The sequence below is a fragment of the Trachurus japonicus genome, chromosome 9, assembly GCF_045865225.1.
Source record: "Trachurus japonicus isolate A0001 chromosome 9, Traja_1.0".
In the NCBI taxonomy this organism is placed as follows: Eukaryota; Metazoa; Chordata; class Actinopteri; order Carangiformes; family Carangidae; genus Trachurus; species Trachurus japonicus.
The window spans coordinates 23,663,504-23,684,426 of NC_140915.1; the positions used below are offsets into that span (position 1 = coordinate 23,663,504).

At 41.6% G+C, this 20,923-nt stretch overlaps 1 protein-coding gene across 1 annotated transcript; it reads left to right on the forward strand.

Moving 5' to 3' along the window:
• On the forward strand, positions 1 to 15,638 carry LOC146981441 (guanine nucleotide-binding protein G(q) subunit alpha). The gene is made up of 7 exons (XM_085786641.1): positions 1 to 1,159; positions 8,409 to 8,593; positions 11,948 to 12,102; positions 12,225 to 12,353; positions 12,916 to 13,045; positions 13,771 to 13,924; positions 14,801 to 15,638. The coding sequence occupies exons 1-7, from the start codon at positions 1,024 to 1,026 to the stop codon at positions 14,989 to 14,991; spliced, it is 1,080 nt and encodes a 359-aa protein (XP_085642767.1). The 5' UTR covers positions 1 to 1,023; the 3' UTR covers positions 14,992 to 15,638.
• The last annotated feature ends 5,285 nt before the right edge of the window (positions 15,639 to 20,923 follow it).

Here is a 20,923-nt window from a genome sequence, read left to right on the forward strand (position 1 = left end):
ACTCCCCCCTAGTCGATGGGAGGCCGACGTCACCCTGCCAGCGGAGGAGTGGATGGCCTCTGTAATAAAAATACATTAAGAGAATTGAGGAAAAGCAGAAGATTGGCCGGGGGGGGAGACAAGCAACAACACGGCGCTCCCAGCTTCCTCTCGTAGCCCCGCTGCTGAGCCGTGGACGCGGCCGCCTGCTACAAGACACGCCGGGCCACGTTTTCGCCGCGGTGTCGACAGCTTGTTATGTGTGGCTTTCTTGGTTTTTTGAGCAGACTGGGAGAGATAACTGTACTGTATCCCAGCCTAGCGGATTGGAGTGAAAGTCCGCCATATTCTGCCTTACCACGCCCGGGACCGGAGCCATTGGAAAATAAACGGACAGCTTTAATGCGTTTTCCCCCCGCTGCCCCTCGCCCACGACGGTAACTCGATCAGACGGGATTTTAGCAGATTGAGAAAAACAATAACATTGAGGACTTTGAAGAAGAAGAGGAAGAGGTGAGAATGAGCAGCAGCAGCAGCAGCAGCAGAAGAGGAGGGCGACCGGGCATGGATGGCAACGCTTAACGAGATCACACGGAGCAGTACGGAGGATGTGTCTTAAAAGGATCTGTTGATCATATTGAGAAGGGAAAAGCAGATTACACCAATTAAGATCGCACAGATATTCCGCTCAAACTGCTTCGGACACTTTATTTTGAAGCTGTCGAGACTGGGCCCCCACAAAGCGAAGCCAAGCTGGGGGAGGAGGTGGGGGGGTGGGGGGGTTAGCTAAGTAATTTCTCCAAACATCTAATTTTCCTTTCCACCACAATCTGTGCGCTGTTCAGGCTCATTATAAGGGCGTCCACGAGTTATTTCACCACAAGTAGGCCTGTATGAGGACGGTATTTGGCACTCACAGGCCTCCGTGTTGTGTGTTTTTATACCCTGTCGTATCTGATATCTGGATGAATCAGTAAGAGGGGTGGAAAAGTGCGTGTGTTGTTTCAAAAAAAAGAAAAAAAGAAAAGAAAACAGCAGGAGAGGATGACCCTGGAGTCCATAATGGCGTGTTGCCTCAGCGAGGAGGCGAAAGAAGCCAGGCGGATCAACGACGAGATCGAGAGGCAGCTCCGCCGGGATAAGAGAGACGCACGCCGGGAACTGAAACTGTTGCTTCTCGGTAAGGCTCGGCAAAACACAGGGGAGGAGAGGAGGGGAGGGGAGAGGAGAGGAGAGGAGGGGGAGAAGGAGAAGGGGTGAGCCAAGCAAAGCCCAAAATTCCTGTCAGCTGCAAAAAAAAATGCCTTTGTCAGAGAGGGAGGGAGGGAGTGAGAGGTGTGGGGTGGGGTTGATGGAGGGGAGTGGTGGTGGTGGTGGTAATGGTACTAATGGGGTTGAGTAAAGTTTTTTGGGAGTGGGTTGTTTTTGAAGTGTATCCTCTCCGTGCTGTGTGTGTGTGTGTGAGTCCAGTGCACAGATTGGCAGCAGAGGGAGGAGATGCAGCCCAGTCAGGCCTGTGTGTGTCTGTGTGTGTGTGTGTCTGTGTGTGTGTGGCTCCCAGTGTTAGGGGGAAAAAAAAAACCTAACCACCTGATTTGAATAACTGCGACCGGCTAGTGTGGAGGAAACAAATAATGCCAGTCCCTTATATGGGCCTTTACTCTTAACTTCTTACCTCCCCATGCTTTCACTGCCCCTGAAGTTAACCTGTGCAGCCTAGAGGGCCCGTCCATCCAGGTGGTGTGCTTGTGATTGTGTCAAGTATTGGCTGGGCCAAAGTCTAGCGTTTTATTGGGCACAATCAAGACAGTATTGCAGTTTAACACTTAACCCTGGTAATGATTATATCACAGGTGTCAGTCCATCCATATATAGAGCAAGGCGGGGGACAGTGCTGTCTTACAGTAGCATTATGTGCAGTTGTCATTCACTGTCAAACTAGGTGAAATGCAGCATTAATGCAGTATGGAGAGACTGAATACTTTACTTTGCAATAGGTTGTTGTTTTTCATTCAGGTGTCATACAAGTGCAGCCTCATGATATTTAGCTACAGTAATAATGTTGATGCCTGTGCATTTCCACACTATGGGGGGTGGGGGTAAATCTTGTTGAGAAGTAGGCCTAGGTATTACTCATACTGGAGAAATATGAGGAAAACAACTCATCTACTCACCATCCCTTTTTTTAAAATTAGATTTTCAACGAAAAGCCCATTAGATGCGATGACCGTTGTGGTGGAGAGTGGTGCCAGAAACCTCTCCCCCCCCTGATCCAGTGCTCTCTCTTCAGTCACTTTGTTGGGAAATGTACAGAGTAGAAGGTGTAGAGCAGGCTGGAAACTTTTGATCCACAGAGCCTGATTTTGCCTCAGGAGGGATGTGGAGGATGGGCCGAGTGAAGAGTTTCCCCTTTGCCCTCCTGTCACCACAGAATGTTGAAATTAATCACCCCTAACAGGATTTGAAGGCGCTGACTGCCACCTCCTTTGTTAAATGTGGACAAATAATTGTGTTGTTATTGCCCCTTAATCTCCTCTAATACCCTACAACTCGCTCAGTATGCAAACACATGAGCAGCCAAACTAAAAAGAGATGATGTGTAAGATTGATGACACAACTATTTCTCATTAGACAGTTTATAGTAGGCCTATACGTATATTCACTGTTTGGTCACTGTTCTTGTGTGATACAGATAAGTTGACAGCCCAAACCAAATAATTCATGATTATGATTCACACTGACTCAACAATTATTTATCTCTCTCTTTTTTTTTTTTTCAGTATGAGCTGTTATATTTCAGAGTGGTTTTACAGCACCCATCTAATGACAGAATGTATCCACTTAACGTCTTCATATGGAGTTGTAGGCAAGCTACATTAAGCTCCATTAAGTTGCAAAGTGAAAAGTTTCCTGTGATGGTTAACCACAGATGTGATTTTTTTTTTTTTAATGGTAACATTTTATATATGAAAGGCAGCATAATTTGCAGAGTATATTGTTCAGCATTCATGACTCTAGGGGTATAGATTGTTATCTGCTGTGTGATGTTGGCCTGAGGCGTTTCAGGAGTGATTTAATGATGGTGACTAGAGCATAAATAGTAAATGTGATAGGTATATTGTCAAGGCTAAACCAGGACAGTGGACCTAACTGACCCCTGCAGGCAGAAGATATGCTCAGATATATACATACTATACACAGCAACATCTACATATCTGAGCTCCTAAAATAACTATGGCTTAATTCACCATTTTGTCATTGCAATGAATGAATCATCTCATACTTGGGGCTCTGCATTCACAGGGAAATGATGTGGTGCTTGTTTGTGTGTGTATATTACACATCGGCAGCACCACTCCCACTACCAGTGGCTGACTTAACTGTGTGTGTGTGTGTGTACGTCTACTCTCTATGGCTCCATTAACCCATATGTAGTATCAGTGTATTGTGGGTTTTAAAACCCACTAATTGCTTTGTGTCTCAGGGGACTCAAGTATAAAACTCCAATCTCAAACTCCCAAGTTTATACGTTTTTCAGTTCATCTTTTTCATGTCGACTGCTCAGTGTTTCTCAAATTATCTTCTTCTTATAATCTTTCTAACCCACTAATTGTTGAGGGTTCACAAGGATTGTGTCTGTTGAAAGACACATAACAAAATAAATAAGCAAGTTTAGAGATCATAAGTGTGTAATCGATTCTCTTTGCTCATTTAATATCCATTAAGGATCTGTAATGAAAGACATGAAGGCTCTGTAATGAAAGAGATGTAATGATATTAACTATCTACTGTAACTTCGACAGATGAACAAAGATTAACACTTGACAAGCGGAAAAATGGAAGACTAGACGACGGGGGCAGAGGGAGGGTGGAGGGGGAGTTGGTAGTGTTGTACTTTTAAAAGCTGTCCGGCACACATACATTTAATGCTAGTGAATAAAAATGATAATACTAACAATAATAGATGCTAAAGGAGTCACCAAGATGGGTGACTCAGGAAAAGTTACAATTGATGTTTGACACAGCATAAGAGCAACGAGGCACAGGGCAGCTCAGCAAGAGCCGACTGAAATTGATCCTCTTCAGGAATATGTGAACATAAACGCATTCATTCTGTCATCATCATCCATTAGAACAGCTTGTACCTCACTGCTCAGTAAGAAAACAGCTGCATCATCATCATCATCAATGTCAGCAATGGATGTTATTTAGCATAAAATGTAATAACAAACTGTTTTACTAATGACTCGTCAGTGAATCTTGTGTTAACCAGACCACCAGGGTTTTATATTCACACTGCAGCCAAACACAGGTGTAGCTAATGACACTGTTAATTGCTGCCATGCAATGCAAAAGAGAGCGCTCGTTAACTTTATTAGTCCCACCTGTGGCTTTTCCTTCTAAAGATAAAATCATCCCCTGCCCTGATACTGCAATTGTTTTGATACTTGGTCAACTGGATTCCTTTACTAATCTACTTCTTTCTTTTTTTTTGCCCTCTTGGCTTTTGTATTTCCAGTTTGTTTCTTCTTTTTTTTCATAAGAAATATTTTGTCATGTTTGTTGTCATGACTGGAGGACATTTAAAACTGCATTTATGTTTTCAAAAGTTTACATTAACCCAACAATCTATTCAAAGTGAACCTCACCGGTTCTGCCTATCAGCATTTACCATAAGCTCAGTCATACCTCAGCTGTTGTTGGTTTCAGCTGTTGAAAAGTGAGGTTTGGTTGTCTTTGTCACATGTGGCAACACATTTTTGTAGGATTTGGATTGTTAATGGGTTAAAAGACACAAAATTAATCTGTCACCTTGGTGACTGAAAAATGTTGTTGTGAAGTTTGACCCTTGTAGGATACAGTAAAATTGAGAGCAATATATAAAATTGCATATATGTTTTTTTTTCTTTTCTATGTCTACAGGCTCACACCTGACTTCTGTCTTTTTTTTTAGCACTGAGGTCTCACACATCTGTTGGGTTAAACATGAATAATTATCAGACTTGTTCCCATCTGCTAAATTAATTTAAAATTGTTCAATTACAAAAGTGGCACAGGCCAGCTCCAAATTCTCAAGAGGCGATTGGACCTAGTTAATCACGTCTGTCCCCCTTTGCATACACAGAAAATAGATAAGTGGGTTGAAAGTGAATCATATTCAAAAGTTAAGAGCCGCTAGAACAACTCAGATTATGTTAATACCTCTAAAGTTTAACCTGTGTCCAAAGTTTGAACAGCAGAATTCGTTTCATCATCGCAACATGTTTAATCTGCATGTTTGACTAAATTTTTCAGAAAAGAATTGCAAAAGTGTTGATCTACCCAGTTGATGCCGGCTGCTTTTATCAGACACATGAAAACTGTGGGAACTTTGTCAAGGTTACAACTGGACAAAGTTCACAGCAAGCTTTGAACAAACACGTGGTTGTAATTGTTAGAGTTAACACTGAGGATGTGATACGGTTCATGCCTGAATGCAGTGAGATGTGTCAAGTGTGCAGCAGTACAATGTGTGTAATTAGGGAGAAAATCCTACATAAATGATTTTTCCACTCACATTATGTCACGTCACAACTACATGTAAATATTCACAGTGGTGAACATCAACCTTTTGTCTCCAAAGGTACATAGCTACACAGCAGTGTTTTTAGTGCTTTGACTGAACTTTGGCATCTGGCTTTCTTTATTTGATCACATAATTAAAACTCAAAATCATGTTTAAATGTTTTTTTTTATATACTAAAGGGATTCCATAACAGTCCTATAGTTCTTCATGTAAATACATTTAATCAGAACCAAGCAGTATTTGGAAATGGGTACTAAGACTCTCCCACTGCTCTGTGTGTTAACTCACTCTTGCAGTGCTTCAAGCATCATATCGGCATTTTTTTGCATCCTTTATTCCATGTGATTTGAAAAATGAGATGTAGGCGACTGTGCATAGCTGACACTAATGGTGTGGTGCATTCATTGACTGTGGAAACAAACGACTTCCATGACTTGTCTGATGGCCAGTAAACACCAGCCTTTTTTAAACGGTGACATCTACAAATTCATTTGTACCATGACATGTAGGCTACTTATTATTTTTTTTTTTAATCTTATTTGCGTTTGTGAAAACAGGAATATTTGGCAGCCCACGGTCAAGTGTCAAATATCCAGACTATCACATGAGTTAAGAGAAAACACGTCACTCGTGTCGTCTGAGGCTGGCCTTCAATAGAGGAAGCTGGATCAAACATGCTCATGTCATCAGTAACATTGAGCAAGTCACACCAACCTAAACACGGGTTAATCCAGGGTCACTGCATGGGTCTGATAAATGACTCAGCAACCTCTAATGGCCAGCACACACTCATACCTAGTCCACCCACAGTCTCACTGTGTACTCCAGTGTCTTTTGGAAAATTAATCCATTAAGATCCCTAGATGTGGTCAAGTGTTCCTGATTTATTTTAGAGAAATTTCTGTATTTCTTGTTTGAGCCAGTCGCATTTTCTTGAATGGGTGGATCCCCAGAGGAAACCATTTACTCCACACACTCAATGTACAAAAGTAGACTCGTTGCTTCTATTTACAGCTACATTTTTGTCTTCCTTTTTTTTTTACATTATCAAATTCCCTGCCTTTGACTGAGTAGGCAACAGATAACTTCAGAGGCTCACTCGCTCCTGTTTTCTGTGTTTGAACAGTCATGAAAGGATCAGCAGCCCAGACCCTTTGTGCCTGTACAAATACCAAAACCTACTGGCACAGTTGAGTTGAGAAAAATAGAATGTGTCTATTTATAGGATGGATGCTGCAAGGTATTAACTCTTGTGCAACACTATTTGTGGCCTGCAACAACTACTACCTGTCATTCAGGTTAATGTAACGGCTAATCATAGGAGGACAGAGTGTGTGTATGCATGTTAGTTTGTGTGTGTATTAAATAACTGGTGCAGAAAGTGAATATTTCAAAGAAGTGTACTGGTGTTTGAATAGCATATGAATTGACTAGCACTAAAAATCAAACATAAGAGGAGAACCACTCCCATCTTTGGGTTTGTACACCTTTCTTTTAAAGACTAAGAATATTCTGATGCCTCTGTTTACAGTACATGTTATGTTAGTGTTTCCTCATTGCATCTTGGTCTTTAACAAAATAAAAGTGTCTTTAAGGGTTTGGCTAAGGAGCACTTTAAGGGTAATTGTGCTTACTCTACTTTTGTCATTATTATCTCCCCTGCTTATTTCAGGCTTCTACATTGGCAATGCTACAATAGAAAAGCTGTTTCCTCATAGGTTATAGTATTTCAGCACCAGTTTAGTCTGTGGCTTGGTTTTTGTAGAGTGCCCAGTCTGTGTTATGGACCCACAGAAGAGGAGAGGCCAATTTGGCTAGAAACAGAGTTTATTTTACGCGGTGCAAGAGAGTGTTGCACATCCAGACTCTTATAACAGACACTTACACTGGAATGCAGCACATGTCTCCTGGGCACTGACATGCAAAACGCACAGATACACTCCTTCCTGCCAGACTTATTCAGGAGTTAGCAGTGAGGTGAAGTCGGACCGTTCAGTCGGTGTGCCAAGATTCTCAGTGAACCAAGGAGAAACTACACCCCGAGCTCTTCACACCCAAATAGTTCCTGTCACCACTGAGCGGAGAGAGATGTTGCTCTTGGTCTGTCACCAGACCAAGCAAACAGACTGAGAGGAAAGTAGCCAGCACATATTATGATGTGTGTGTCTGACTGAGTGCATGAGTGAGTGAGTGTATATACTGTCTGTGTTCTTGTGGGTATGCACCGTACATCTGTGTGTATATGGTGTTGTAAAAAGCTGTGATTCAGCTTCATCTAGAAACCTCACATTTTAAATGTTTTTTCTTTCTTTCTTTTAAAAAAAAAAAAAATCAGCATTGTCACCCTAACCCTAAATTGAAAGATGCAATAATCTGTTTTGTAGATGAACAGTGGATCAATTACTAATGTGAAAAGGGTTGTGTATAAAGTTAACCCCACAGAGAATTAACACCCAACGCTGCAGATTCCTTCAGCTCTATGGAGACTTTTACCTCTCCTAACGTCATTGTTTTGGTTTTCTGGCCCCTATCCTCTTATGTCATCAACTTAAGTAACTTTGTAACGGGACTCTATATATTCATGAACATACAAAATGTAAATATGCCAGATCTAGCTCTAAAGCTAATCTAGCTGCTCAACTCTGATTAACCACTCTCTTTTTATTGTGAACCTTATAGTGTCCAGTTCTTTTTTGTCACGTAAAGGTCAAGGAAAGTCATGAACTACAAAACGTCCATTTATAGAGCATGGCTGCTGACATAGGGGATTAAATATGTTGTCTGGTTAAATGAAACCGTGCACAAACCCGCAAAACAAATAACGCTTGTTCATTTGTCCCGTTTGCACCGTCTTCTTTCTCAGGAACTGGGGAGAGCGGGAAGAGCACATTCATCAAACAGATGAGGATTATCCACGGTGCCGGTTACTCTGACGAGGATAAAAGGGGTTTCACCAAACTCGTCTACCAGAACATCTTCACAGCCATGCAGGCCATGATCCGAGCCATGGAGACGCTCAAGATCCCCTACAAATATGAGCACAATAAGGTAACCTTTTTTTTTCCTCAATTCCTCAACTGAAGTGCCGACTGTTTTGAAGGGTGACAAATAATTTGAGAAAAAGCGAGAGAGAGACACTGCAAAGTGGCCACAGCGAGCTTGTATATTTTTAGAGCGCTGTCTATCTTATTCGGAACAGCCATCCATAATCGTTTCCTGTCCTTTTTGGCACTTCCTGTGTCCTTAAAGCGCACCAGCACTCCAACACGCCCAGTGTGTATTTGTGTTTGCATGTGTGTTTCCACGCACACAAATCCATGCGTGTGCATACACATGCAAATGGGCAAGAGAGACCTGCCCTACTACGCTCACTCACATTCACCCTCACTTTTTGTAACCATTACTTCACCGTGGCCTTTCCCCCCCTTTTTTTCCTTTTTCATTTACACGAGGTACCCTTGTAGTCATAGCTTTGGGAGTTGTCACACTGACCTCTTCCTCACAGTTTGTTCCCTGTGAGAGTGACAAATGAAAGTAAGTGATACATAGGACTGTATCACCTCAGCAGGGCTCTCTATAAATCAGACCATTTCGGGTGATGCTGCTTCAACTCCTCCCTGCCTGGCCACACTCCAGTCACAAGATTTTTCTTTTGCTGAAAAGTTATGGGGGGAAAAGAGTTGATAAGTTATTTAGTAGATTTTAATGTCATATCTTGAATTCTGAATCGGAGTCTTTGGGTGTTAAAGCTACGGTCGACGTTGTGAAAGACGATGAGAAAGATTTGAAAAAAGCATTCCCCCACACACACACACCTCTCACCGCTGAGCTCGTATCGCTCTCCCCTCGGAGCCTCCTAACGACACCCCCCCTCCCTCCCGCAGAGCAACAAGCCGGTCGGCAGAAACCAAACATGGCGCCAGCTTTGAATGCGGAGGAACAATGTCTGATTCACAAGTCACAACTTCCACAATAAAAACGAAAGATTACCTCTCCAACAGAAACTCTGCTGCATCAGCATCGCTTTTCAGGCCCCTTTTCATGTTTGTTTTCTCCTCTTCGTCTCTGCCTTTTCAGTGGCTGACTTGCGCTTTCTTTCGGCCTTTGCTGGTGAGGCAAGCAGAGGCCGCTGAATTCATGCATTCAATGTATGTCTATGGCTGAGGGCCTCAGGGCCTTAATACAAACAAATGCAGAAGGGGGTCGGGACGAGGCTAGATTACTGGCACACCATGTAGGGTCATCGTAGGATAGGGTGGGCTGCAAAGGATGCTCAAGGAAGGTTCGAACAGGATCCTGTCTGAACTTTCATTAACAAGGGAAAGGAGGCTGCATTTGAAGGAGCCACCAAAACAGGACTGGAGGATGCGGTGGCTGATGGGACACACGTTTGCGTAAACTGTGATGTTAAATGATGTGGCAGTGGCACTATAACTTGGTTACGTGCTCCTTGAATCTTCGCTGTTGTGGCAGACTGTTTTCCATGCTTGCGTTCACTTCCCGTCCAATGAGGGCATGCTGATAAAGAACGAAACAGAAATATGCTGTCTCAGCTCAATTTCACTGTTTTTTAACCACTTTAAAACCAAAGAGAAAGCCAATACACCCCTTTAACACACTGAGTGAAAACAATGTTGCTGCTGTCCATTTTTTATAACAAGAAAAAGAAAGTTACAGTCTATAATATAGATTTTTTGCTATCCCTGTATGTCACCACACTAATTCCAGTTTACCACCAGCTCTGTCACACTTCTGCACTGCACTTCTATCTGGAAATAGGCTGTGTTGGCCAAGGTTTTGGACAGAGATCAGTACTCAGTAAAGAAGTAGTGGAATACTAGTACTATCTTATTCAAATACAGAAGTACAGAGGAACAACAAAAGGATATGTTATGACTATGAGTTATTTGTAAGTTGTGTGCACAGTGAAAGCAAACAGCAGAACTACTGCTACTACTTTGTTCCCAACATCCCTTTGCTCTCATATACATAAGCCTGAAATGGGAAGTATTTGTCTTTTTAACAAATGAGTCAAAGTGAAGTGAAAGTGAAACCTGTCGAAACTTACACCGTCTCTCTGGACATTTATAGTAAGTACAACTATCACAAGCTCGAAGGCTTATAATGTCCACTGTTATGATATGTCACTGTCACAATTTCATACGTTTTTATATTATCTCTTAATTCTTCTTTTGCATCCCACTTTTACAGTTCTGTCACTCTCAACCCCACTGTTGTGAATAAGATTACATTTTTTCCCTGTGAAATCTCTTGTCTCCAGCCGTCAGCCCTCACATCCTGTCCAAATGCTGAACCTGCTGGGATGCACTTGTTATCTAATGCATTTAAACATCACAATTGGTCATTGAACAACATCTCCCAGCCATTTTTTGTTTTAGGTGTGCAAAGATGTTCTCTCAATTTGCCAGTTTGTGTATTTGCATTGCATTTTGTCAAGCTGTAGTTTGCAGTTTGCTGAGTTTTCAGGGCCACCGTAGTATAATTATGTCCAAACCTCTCATTCCAGCACAGGTCATGCAGTCACTACATGGCCTGCTCTGAAAATAGGAACAATATTTTGTCATTTGTGGGTTGTGTTAAAAGACTGAGTGGTTAAGTGACCTGAGTTTGTTTTTTTAGTCACAGTGTCATAGCTATGGTTTGTGTAGTTCAAGCAGTGTCCTTTTAATGAAAGGCTGACGGGAAAGAGTTGGATAGTCATTCTGTAGATAATGGCTGTTGTTTGTGTGGTAAACCTTCATGCTGTTATCATAGCCCGTCACAGTTCCACACTGAATATCTTGCAGTTGCTACTATAACTATGCAATCAGTGTAATTTCTTAAAACTGAATTTATGTGTATGTGTGTGTCCAATTTCAAGTTGAAAGTACTGAACAAAAGCCATTTGGCTGAGCTGTAGACCTAACATGGCCGAGTGTGAGAACCCTAAAGATGAAATTGTGTCTGAGAAGTATGTACTAAGTATTTATCCTAATCATGAAAAATGTCAGTGCGGTATGTGAAACTGTGTCAACATCCCGGCATACAGAACATTCTCTTGTGGTGGGACACAGGAGAGTTTTAATGGGAATCTGGAGCGGCAAAACTTTCCCCTTTTAATAGGCCCAGTGGGAGCTGAGCTTCAGATATTAGGTCCATGCTGAGCCTGAGGGTGCAAAAGAAATTTCTGGATGTGGAGAGAAAGTTAACCAGTGGCAATTAGGCCTGCACCACCTGTATTTTGATAGTGTTTTATATCTTATCTTTGTGGATTATCAAAAATGCTTGATGAGGTTTTGATAAATCAAGTTTTCGTCTGTGTTTGGTGCAGCTCAGTGAATTTGTGAGTCTCAGAAAGTTACAACACTTTTTCTCCTCGTTTTTTTTTTCTTCTCCTTCCAGGGCAACGCCAACATTGTGAGAGAGATCGACGTAGAAAAAGTCTCCATGTTGGAGAATCCTTACGTAGATGCAATCAAGAGCTTATGGAATGACCCAGGCATCCAGGAGTGTTATGACCGAAGAAGGGAATACCAGCTCTCGGACTCCACTAAATAGTGAGTAGAATGGAAAAACGACACATGCCTCTATCTCTCGTTGAACTGAACCTGAAGGTACCACCAGGCACCAGCTGAAAACGCAACCACAGTTGTAACGGACATCATTTCATCCCCCGTAGTTACCTGAACGCGTTGGACCGGATCGCCGAACCAGCCTATCTTCCCACCCAGCAGGACGTGCTGAGGGTCCGAGTCCCAACCACGGGCATCATCGAGTACCCATTTGACCTGCAGAGCGTCATATTCAGGTGAGATCACAGGTGGAAATTGATTTGTTGAGATACTGTCACCTACATTTATCTGATCGCTGCTGTGCTCTCTGCATTTAAATATTCATCCACAACGTGAGCCGAAGGAGAGATAAAACAAAATATGATGCTTGCGAGGGCGGTGGTAAACATTAAAATGAGGCATTGAGATTTACAATTAAAATTTTCTGCTTTTTACTCATGTTAGTATTTTTCTGATTCACACACAGAAAGTCCAGTTCACAGCTTCTCGTCATTCTAGCGCTGCACTGATGATGCAGTTTCACGTCCGATTCCTCTGTATCTTTCACAGCAGATTCCTCTTCTCTGTATACTGTGGTAGCGGCAGTAATACTCAGGGTCACAGTGGTAATAATATTCATCTTTTGGTCGACGGAATGACTTTACTGTGGTGTCCAGGTGATTAATAGTTGACTTCCGTTTGGAAGTGCACACTGAAACTCGGGACCAGGAAGAGATGCAAACTAGATGCCCAAACATTTCCGGTGATTTGCAGTGACTGGTTTCTCTCTCTCTCCCCCGTTTGCTCCTGCCATGACAGGATGGTGGATGTCGGAGGTCAGAGGTCGGAGAGGAGGAAGTGGATCCACTGCTTTGAGAACGTCACCTCCATCATGTTCCTGGTCGCTCTCAGCGAGTACGACCAAGTTTTGGTGGAATCCGACAACGAGGTGATTGATGAATGCATTTGCGCAAAATGTGATTAACTTCTTATGAAAAACAACGTGTGTGTGTCTGTGTGTGTGTGTGTGTGTGTGTGTGTGTGTGTGTCTACTCCTTATTTAAAACAATGGAAATCAGATCCCCCTCTTGCCTGGCAGTGCTCCACTTCTTGTTCCCTTGTAAAGCAGTTGTAAATGATCAGCCAGCTGCTTTGAATGTCGCCTGGAGCCACATCTCCTCCTTAAGAGGATATAGCATGTGTATCGGTTTGTTAGAGTGTATTAATGAGCAGGTGAGTGAGCAGGTCTGGTTTTGTGTCCATGTGTTTTTCCTCCTTCATTAATAAAAGAAAACCGACCAGCTGCACACGCGTATTTTACCACATAAGGTTTCTTTTTCTTTTTCTATTAGACACAGGATATCTGTGTTTCCCACTGCAGCACAATGATGTGTGGAGCTTGCTTTCAGAATGGTTGTTTTGTTCAATCAAACACTGAAATCAAGTGCGGAGGGAGAAATTAAACCCTCGAAGGCAACATGACCGCCCTTCTCTCTCGTCTTTACTGCTCTCCCTCTGGTGCGCTAAACCATTTATTAAAATCTGTACTTAATGAGTATGAAAGACTGTGGTTTAATTAAGTGATTAACTCTCTTTCTCTTTTCTCTCTTTCTTCACTTTTCCCCCTCCCTCTTCTCACACACACACTGTCTCTCTCTCTCTCTCTTGCTGTAGAACCGGATGGAGGAGAGTAAAGCTCTGTTCAGGACAATAATCACATACCCCTGGTTCCAAAACTCCTCAGTCATTCTGTTCCTCAACAAGAAGGACCTGCTGGAGGAGAAGATCATGTACTCTCATCTGGTTGACTACTTCCCAGAGTATGACGGTGGGTATCGGCACCTCACACTTAAACCAAGCGCTAAAATATTATACGCTGTTGGTTTACGCACTAGCACATTTCCCTGGGAAGTTGCGAAGAGAATATCAATATTCACTTAATCGCCACCTGTTGTGAAAACGGTGTGCATGTTTCTTTTGAGTCCCTGTGCAAAGACCAAGACAATTTTTTATTTTCAAACAGATTAATCTAAAACATAAAGATCAAGCCAAATATCAGAATAGGTTAATGCCAAGTTTGTTTTTAAATTTGAAAACTAAAACCAGTGAATTCTGTTTAATGGCCGGTGTGTACGTCATTTATTGTAGCCGTGAAAGCAAATTTCTACTTTAATGTTACAATTATGATACATAATTGAGCAAATTAATGTTAATTACTTGCTTTCTATGTCTGACAGCAGATTTCTACTGTTTGACAGTTGAAAAACAATCAGCACCAGACAGTCAATCTCTTCAGAAGACAAAATGCACAAATATTTAAAATAGTACCGGTACATCAGAATAAATAATGATTGCATTCATTGTAATCATTTGTAAAGTAATTTAATTTCATGGACTGACAGATGAGTTTGCAAAAAGGGCAGTGTTTTTGTAAGTCATTTGTTTTAGCCATGCAAATGTCTACTTTAATACAACATCATGCTACATGTCATGCTGCTGCAAGGAAAAAAATGCCTATTATGTTACATCAGTAAATGCAGGCATCTTTTCTCTTAGGCATGGTTTAGTGATAGATGAGCATTATGATTGTTTACCATTGTCTGCTGAATACAGATGATTGTGCTGCTTAAGATGAAGCTAATGAAAACCACTCATGCTATTCTACCATTGGTGTATTGACAGGGTTTTATTTTCTCCTTTCCAGGTCCACAGAGGGACGCCCAAGCGGGGCGAGAGTTCATCCTCAAGATGTTTGTGGACCTGAATCCAGACAGTGATAAGATCATCTACTCTCACTTCACCTGTGCCACTGACACGGAGAACATCCGTTTTGTCTTCGCGGCCGTCAAAGACACCATCCTGCAGCTCAACCTAAAGGAATACAACCTCGTGTAGAGCCGAGCAGGGCTGCCGACCCATGGCCCTCGACACACACTGACTGACGCAATCTGTGAAAAGATAGATCATATACACACACGAAAAAAAAATCTGAGAGAGAAAAAAAAATCTAATGGTTACATAATACTAATTTATTTGCCATTTGTTGATCTCTTGGTCCCCAAGAGGTGAGCAAAGTAAATGTTCTCTTGCTATTTAAGGAGTTGATGGAATATAGGAAAGGTGGGGGGAGGGGTCTGCTGTCATATGCACAGCAACGATCCTCAGTTTTAGGCTTTGTGCGTTGTGAAGGGTTTTTTTTTCTTTTGTTTTGATTTCTTTTTTGACAGAAAGAAAGGAACTACTATGTGCACTGGAGGTGTGGGGGGGCTTTTTTGTCTGCCAGTCTGATACAACAGAGCTGGAATGAATGCAATGTGCTCCCTCCCTCCTGTCTTTTTATAAACACACAAAAAAGAATTTAATTCCTTTTTTTTTTTAACCCTTCTCCTTACCTGTGGGTTCATTCTGACGAGTCGTCATGGGCGTTCACCTGTTTGCACGACAGGAAATGACGTAACAGATTTCTAATTAACAAGCTTCCTTCTCCCTTCAAAGGACTGATGGGCAAGAATCTTGATGAGTTGGCATAAACTGTGATTTTTTTTTTTTTTTTTTTTTTAGAAATTATTTTACATTGATTTGATATCGATTGACGTCATTGTAATTATTATCATTATTACACTGCATTGACTTTGGTACCATCTGATGAGTAGGGCGTGTGCGACCAATCGGAAGCACGTGGTCCCTCTCCGCCATCAACGTAGCCATGAGGTTCAGCAGTATGACAGGGATTGACTTTAAATATGCTTTCTAAGCTTTTGAGTGACGAGGTATAAGAGGGGGGTGAGGCGAGGAGAGGGGAGGGGAGGAGAGGAGAGGGGAGGGGGGATGCACATGGATCTCGGCTGTGTCATGTCCTGATGAATCATGAAGGCAGCAGCCACTTTACACAGACTGAAGGGAGCCGAGGAGGTGATAATTTATGAGACAAGTGTTGTTAAACGATTTTGTTCCAATGTGCCACACAAACGCTTTTTATTATGGTAATTCGTGTATTTATTGCCAACGCCAAAACAACTGGAGACTCCAGACTCCGCTTAGTTTGCCATGAACGAAAAAGTGTTGAGGGCAGCTCGACTGAGGGCAGAGGGAGCAGACTTTACTGACGCTACTGACTGATTCATTCGTCGACCAACTGATTCGTGCAGTTTCTGGAATATTCAACATGGTAAAGGTATTCTTCCTCCTGGCCTCTCACACACTGTAGCTACAGGTATTTAAGGCTGCTTAGTTAAAGAGGAGGCAGCACGCTGAACTGCTCAAATCTGTCCAGTCACAAGCTCACACATAGCTACAAGCCCCTCCCCTCCCTGCTCCCCTGTCTGTGACCTGCAGACTCTCTCCAGTCACATTTTTTTTTTAGCAGTGTCCTTATATTTGTCTAATCACAGCTCGGCTGTCTTGACTGTTGTAGTTCAGTAGCAGTGGAGAATACATTTGGCTGATTTCTATGTAAAAGGGCAGAGTGTTGATATTCAGTTTGTACCAAAGTAAGCCCTTCTCATTTCTGATTAGCCCATCTCATTTGCAATTTCTCACTCCCAAGTTACTTTGAGTTTGTTTTTTTTGTAACAGTTCCCTAGAACATAAGCCTGTAATTTACATTTATTGAGGCATAGTGCAATTATGAATGCTATAATCATTGTACATACATTTCTCTATATATATGGCAGCATCTTTGTTGGCTTTGTAATCATTACTTTTTTGGCAGATTGAATGTGCGGTATTGAAAATATGTATCTATGTAATTGTATTGTATGTCTAATGGATAATTCATTTTTTGGAAGAAAAAATATGTTATTTACATGTTTGTTTTTGTTTCCTTTTTTTTAAGAAGAGAATGTAAATTTTGTGTTTTGCCAGTTTTATTTTTCAGCAAAGAAACATTGTTCAGCTTCAGAAACTGCATAACGAGGAATATTATGATCCAAACAAAGATCGATTGGTATGCCAGTACTTACAGTAGCCGTTTTGTTAAATTGACTTTTATATGAAAAACTGCAAACTGAATCCAATCTACAGGGCTAATTGTAATAGTTTAGTTCTTAACTGGCTTCAGCAACAGAGCACTTCTCATATAGGTGTAATCACATGACTCATTGATTCTTTTACTTTTTATATTCAATGTTGTCACACAGCTGCTCAACACACTGTTTAACTTCCCCTACCCCGACACCAACCACCTTTTTGAAGGCAAGATGAGTTATTGAACAGGCGACAGGCAGGCCAAGTGCTGTTTTGGCTCAGATGTGTGTAAAAAAAAAAAAAAAAAACTTATTAAGGAAGAGATGTAATCATCTGAATGTTTGTGCTAATAGATGGGAACGCCTTACACCCCTTCAAATGAACCTCCACCCTGATATAGGATCATAGAGTCTGTCAGGGGCTGTGACCAGTGTGCACAAACATGCAAAAAAAAAAGACTCATCCATTTGGCCTAATTATGATGTTACACACCAGGTGCTTTAAAAAAAAATTTAAGAAAAAGTTAATTTTTTTTATACTTAATTTCCATCTTGGTTGCCACCAGTTCATTAGAATGTACAGTATTATTTTAGATGTTATTTATGAAATGACAACATAGGAGAAAATACACAACAGTTCACATGTACATATTGCCTTATTGAATAAGCTGTGCCTCTGAAGTCCCAAGCAAGGCACCTGTGTTTTTAGCAGAAGTGAAGCTAGTGCAGCCAATAATGTCCCATTGTGCAGCTGGAGGATTGTTTGGTTTTGGCTTGGTGGTCTCTTGTTGTTATTCTGTGCTAGACGAAGCCCTGGGAACAGCTTTGAAGTGTAGCTCATGTAGCTAATATGACATCATTGCAGTACATTATAAGCACATCATGACAGAACTGTAATCAGAACACCCTTCCTACGTATTAATTACATCACATTGTCCCGTCAGATTCACGGCTCAAAATCCATGCCACACCACAGTGCGTTATACTGCATTGATCTGCCTAACTGATGATTTAACAACAGTGCTCCTGTGCGAAATGACTGTGGAGAATGTGCTCGCAAAGTGTCACAATCTGGACTTAAAAAACTACCATCAGCCACCTGTGGACTGTTTTTTTTTGTTTTGTTTTTTGCTTGCCGTATTTGGCCGAACTTTGGCATCTACCGGCCACTTTGGCAGACAAACAGCCCTCAATCCGAGCTCCTGTTGTTTTCAGATATTTCAGCTGGCTGGTCTACTTGCTCACCAGGATGGTTGACTTTGGCAGGCGACAACCACTTGAACAAGTTCATTTCCAGTCTAGTTCACAGTGTTCTTAGGGTGAATGAGGATGTTACAATAACCACTTATCAACAGCAGGGCCTAATAGCAAATCACTGGCGCAACATTTACTAAACGTTAAAACAGGGACTCCGCTTGTGTCCGAGATGTTTTGAAGCTGGACTAATAGTTTCAATGTATCAGTGTTGATGACCACTTGCTGTAGACTTGCAGTAATAAGAAACCCGTGTCCCTGCTGTTGTAAAGTGGCTATTTACACTGTCCCTCTTTCTTAAAGGGAAAATACTGCATCCAACCTACTGAGCAGAGACCGTCCATCCGTGTTTGTGAACTTCAAGTAAATCAAAGTCATCCAAGATCATTCAAAGTCTATTGTACTCCCCAAAAAAGACTTAATTGTATTTGGATGTCATCTGATAAACTTGAGCCACAAAGGCTTTGCGAGTAATCTGTTCACATCATTACTCTGAGAGAGCACATGTGAGTTATACTCGGGCTGGATTTCCCTTTAAGAGAGCACAGACTCCAGCGGGTGTTGACTTGCTGACACATTGTTAGAAAGCTCTGCTGCTGTTCAAATTTCATGCAGTATGTTCAAGAGCAGTGCAGTGTTATATACATTATTTGAGAAACTGCAAAAAACGACTCCATAAACAGCTCCACTCGTGTCTCGGACGCATGGTTCTGACTGCTTTCAGCTCGCCTATACTGTCAGGTTTCTTTGCCTCCAGATCCTGATGGCATGACATTTAATGACTTCATTTTGACATAGTGTTATTATGATGATCTACAATCATAATTGTGTGAAATGTTTCATGTATCCATAAAATCGCACTCCTTCAACATGTTTCTGAATGAAGCAACATGTTTTCTTTTTTTCAAAAGTATGTCGACTCCTGATCTTTATTTTCTGCAATTTGAGTACAGCCATGGTTTTCACAGTTTGGTTCATTTGATGTCTTGAAATCTTACTCTTAACTTGGCCCATGAAGCTCACAGGAGTGAGTGATCGATGAGGATAATGATCTGCCAGACGACCTAAGTCAAGTTGTATTTGTACAACAAACCTCAGTCCAGCACTGAGAAGTTCAAGTGAACACAGATGTGATTCCTCTAAAGTAGAATCATTACACTCAATATAATGAACTGCAGGCGTAGTACTCTGCAACATGTGGGGGAAGTTTCCCCTTAAAGGTTTCGTTTTATTTTCCCCTTCTACATGCATAAAAACTCCCTCAGAAACATAGTATTAAAAAAAAAAAAAGGGTTTTCATGAACTTTTGCCTTTGTTTACAACCTGGTTTAAAATGCCTTACCATAAATAAACTTCATCTGGACATGAGACAACTTTTCAATGTACAGTATAAATCATATTTCAGACACTGAGTTTATCTGCTTGATCTGAATGATCTCTTCAGGATCAACAGGGAAAAACAAGTTTTTAAACCACATTCTCCATTTCTGAAGTATTTTTCCATAAGGATTTTATCCCATTGCACTGACATGGACGCAGCTGCCAACAGATCCCCACTGGTGACAAATTGAAAGTGTGAATAAACAAAAAGCCCAAAGATAATCTATTACAACCCAACGCTCAACAATTTTAATTCATTTACAGCTTTAACCTGTAAATGGCAGGAACTGGTTATAGTCAGGGCACGCTCTACATTTGATCCCAGTTACTTTGTATGTATCGTTGTGATCATTTCTGTGCCTTTCGTTTCTATCCATCTTTTCCTTAAATTCAATAGCCTACATCATGTCATCATTTCAAGTTACGGTATTTAGTTTTCTCCCTTTTAAATTTTTTAATAATGATAATGGGCAGTGGTGTATGAAAATCTGATCCACGTCCTTGAATGCCTCATTAAAACCTCAGTCTTTATGTCAGGGCTCTACTATGAACCAAAACACCTGACTTCCATTCTCTGTGAAAACACTCATCCTCTGACAATATTACAAGCATTAGGGGTGTTTCTCATGAACCACACACACACACACACACACACACACACACACACACACACACACACACACACACACACACACACACACACACACACACACACACACACACACTCACTCACTTGTCCTTTCTGACCCTCAGTGGCCACTCGGTGACATGACAGCTTACAGAGGAGGCTGTCTGCAGGTGAGCTGTGGGGCTTGTAGTGTAGTGTGTAGTGTTATCAGTGTAGTGGGCTACACACACACACACACACACACACACACACACACACACACACACACACACACACACACACACATACACACACACAAACATGCCAGGAAAGCTGTTTTCAAATGCCAACCATGTTACCACCTCATGCACAATGTCTGATACAGACATGGCACCAGTCCTTTTCTCTGGTATTGTTGTGTAACCTTGTGAAACATACGTAAAAAAAAAAAAAAAAAAAAAACCTCAACTCCTCCATTCATGGTCTTCCTCTTCTTTCTTTTTTTTCTTTTTCTAAATACTTCAATTCACACGAGTAAAGACAACCCTCTCTGGCTCGCTCTGAATGCTAACTTCCTATTTTATCCATTACTATTTGCAACCACTGCCACGCCCTCATCAGC

Excerpts from the sequence above, each read along its gene's own strand:
- LOC146981441 (XM_085786641.1), top strand. The coding sequence starts at position 1,024 with ATGACCCTGGAGTCCATAATGGCGTGTTGCCTCAGCGAGGAGGCGAAA. Across the intron at positions 1,160-8,408 it reads ACTGAAACTGTTGCTTCTCG|GAACTGGGGAGAGCGGGAAG; the intron begins GTAAGGCTCGGC and ends CTTCTTTCTCAG. Across the intron at positions 8,594-11,947 it reads ACAAATATGAGCACAATAAG|GGCAACGCCAACATTGTGAG; the intron begins GTAACCTTTTTT and ends TTCTCCTTCCAG.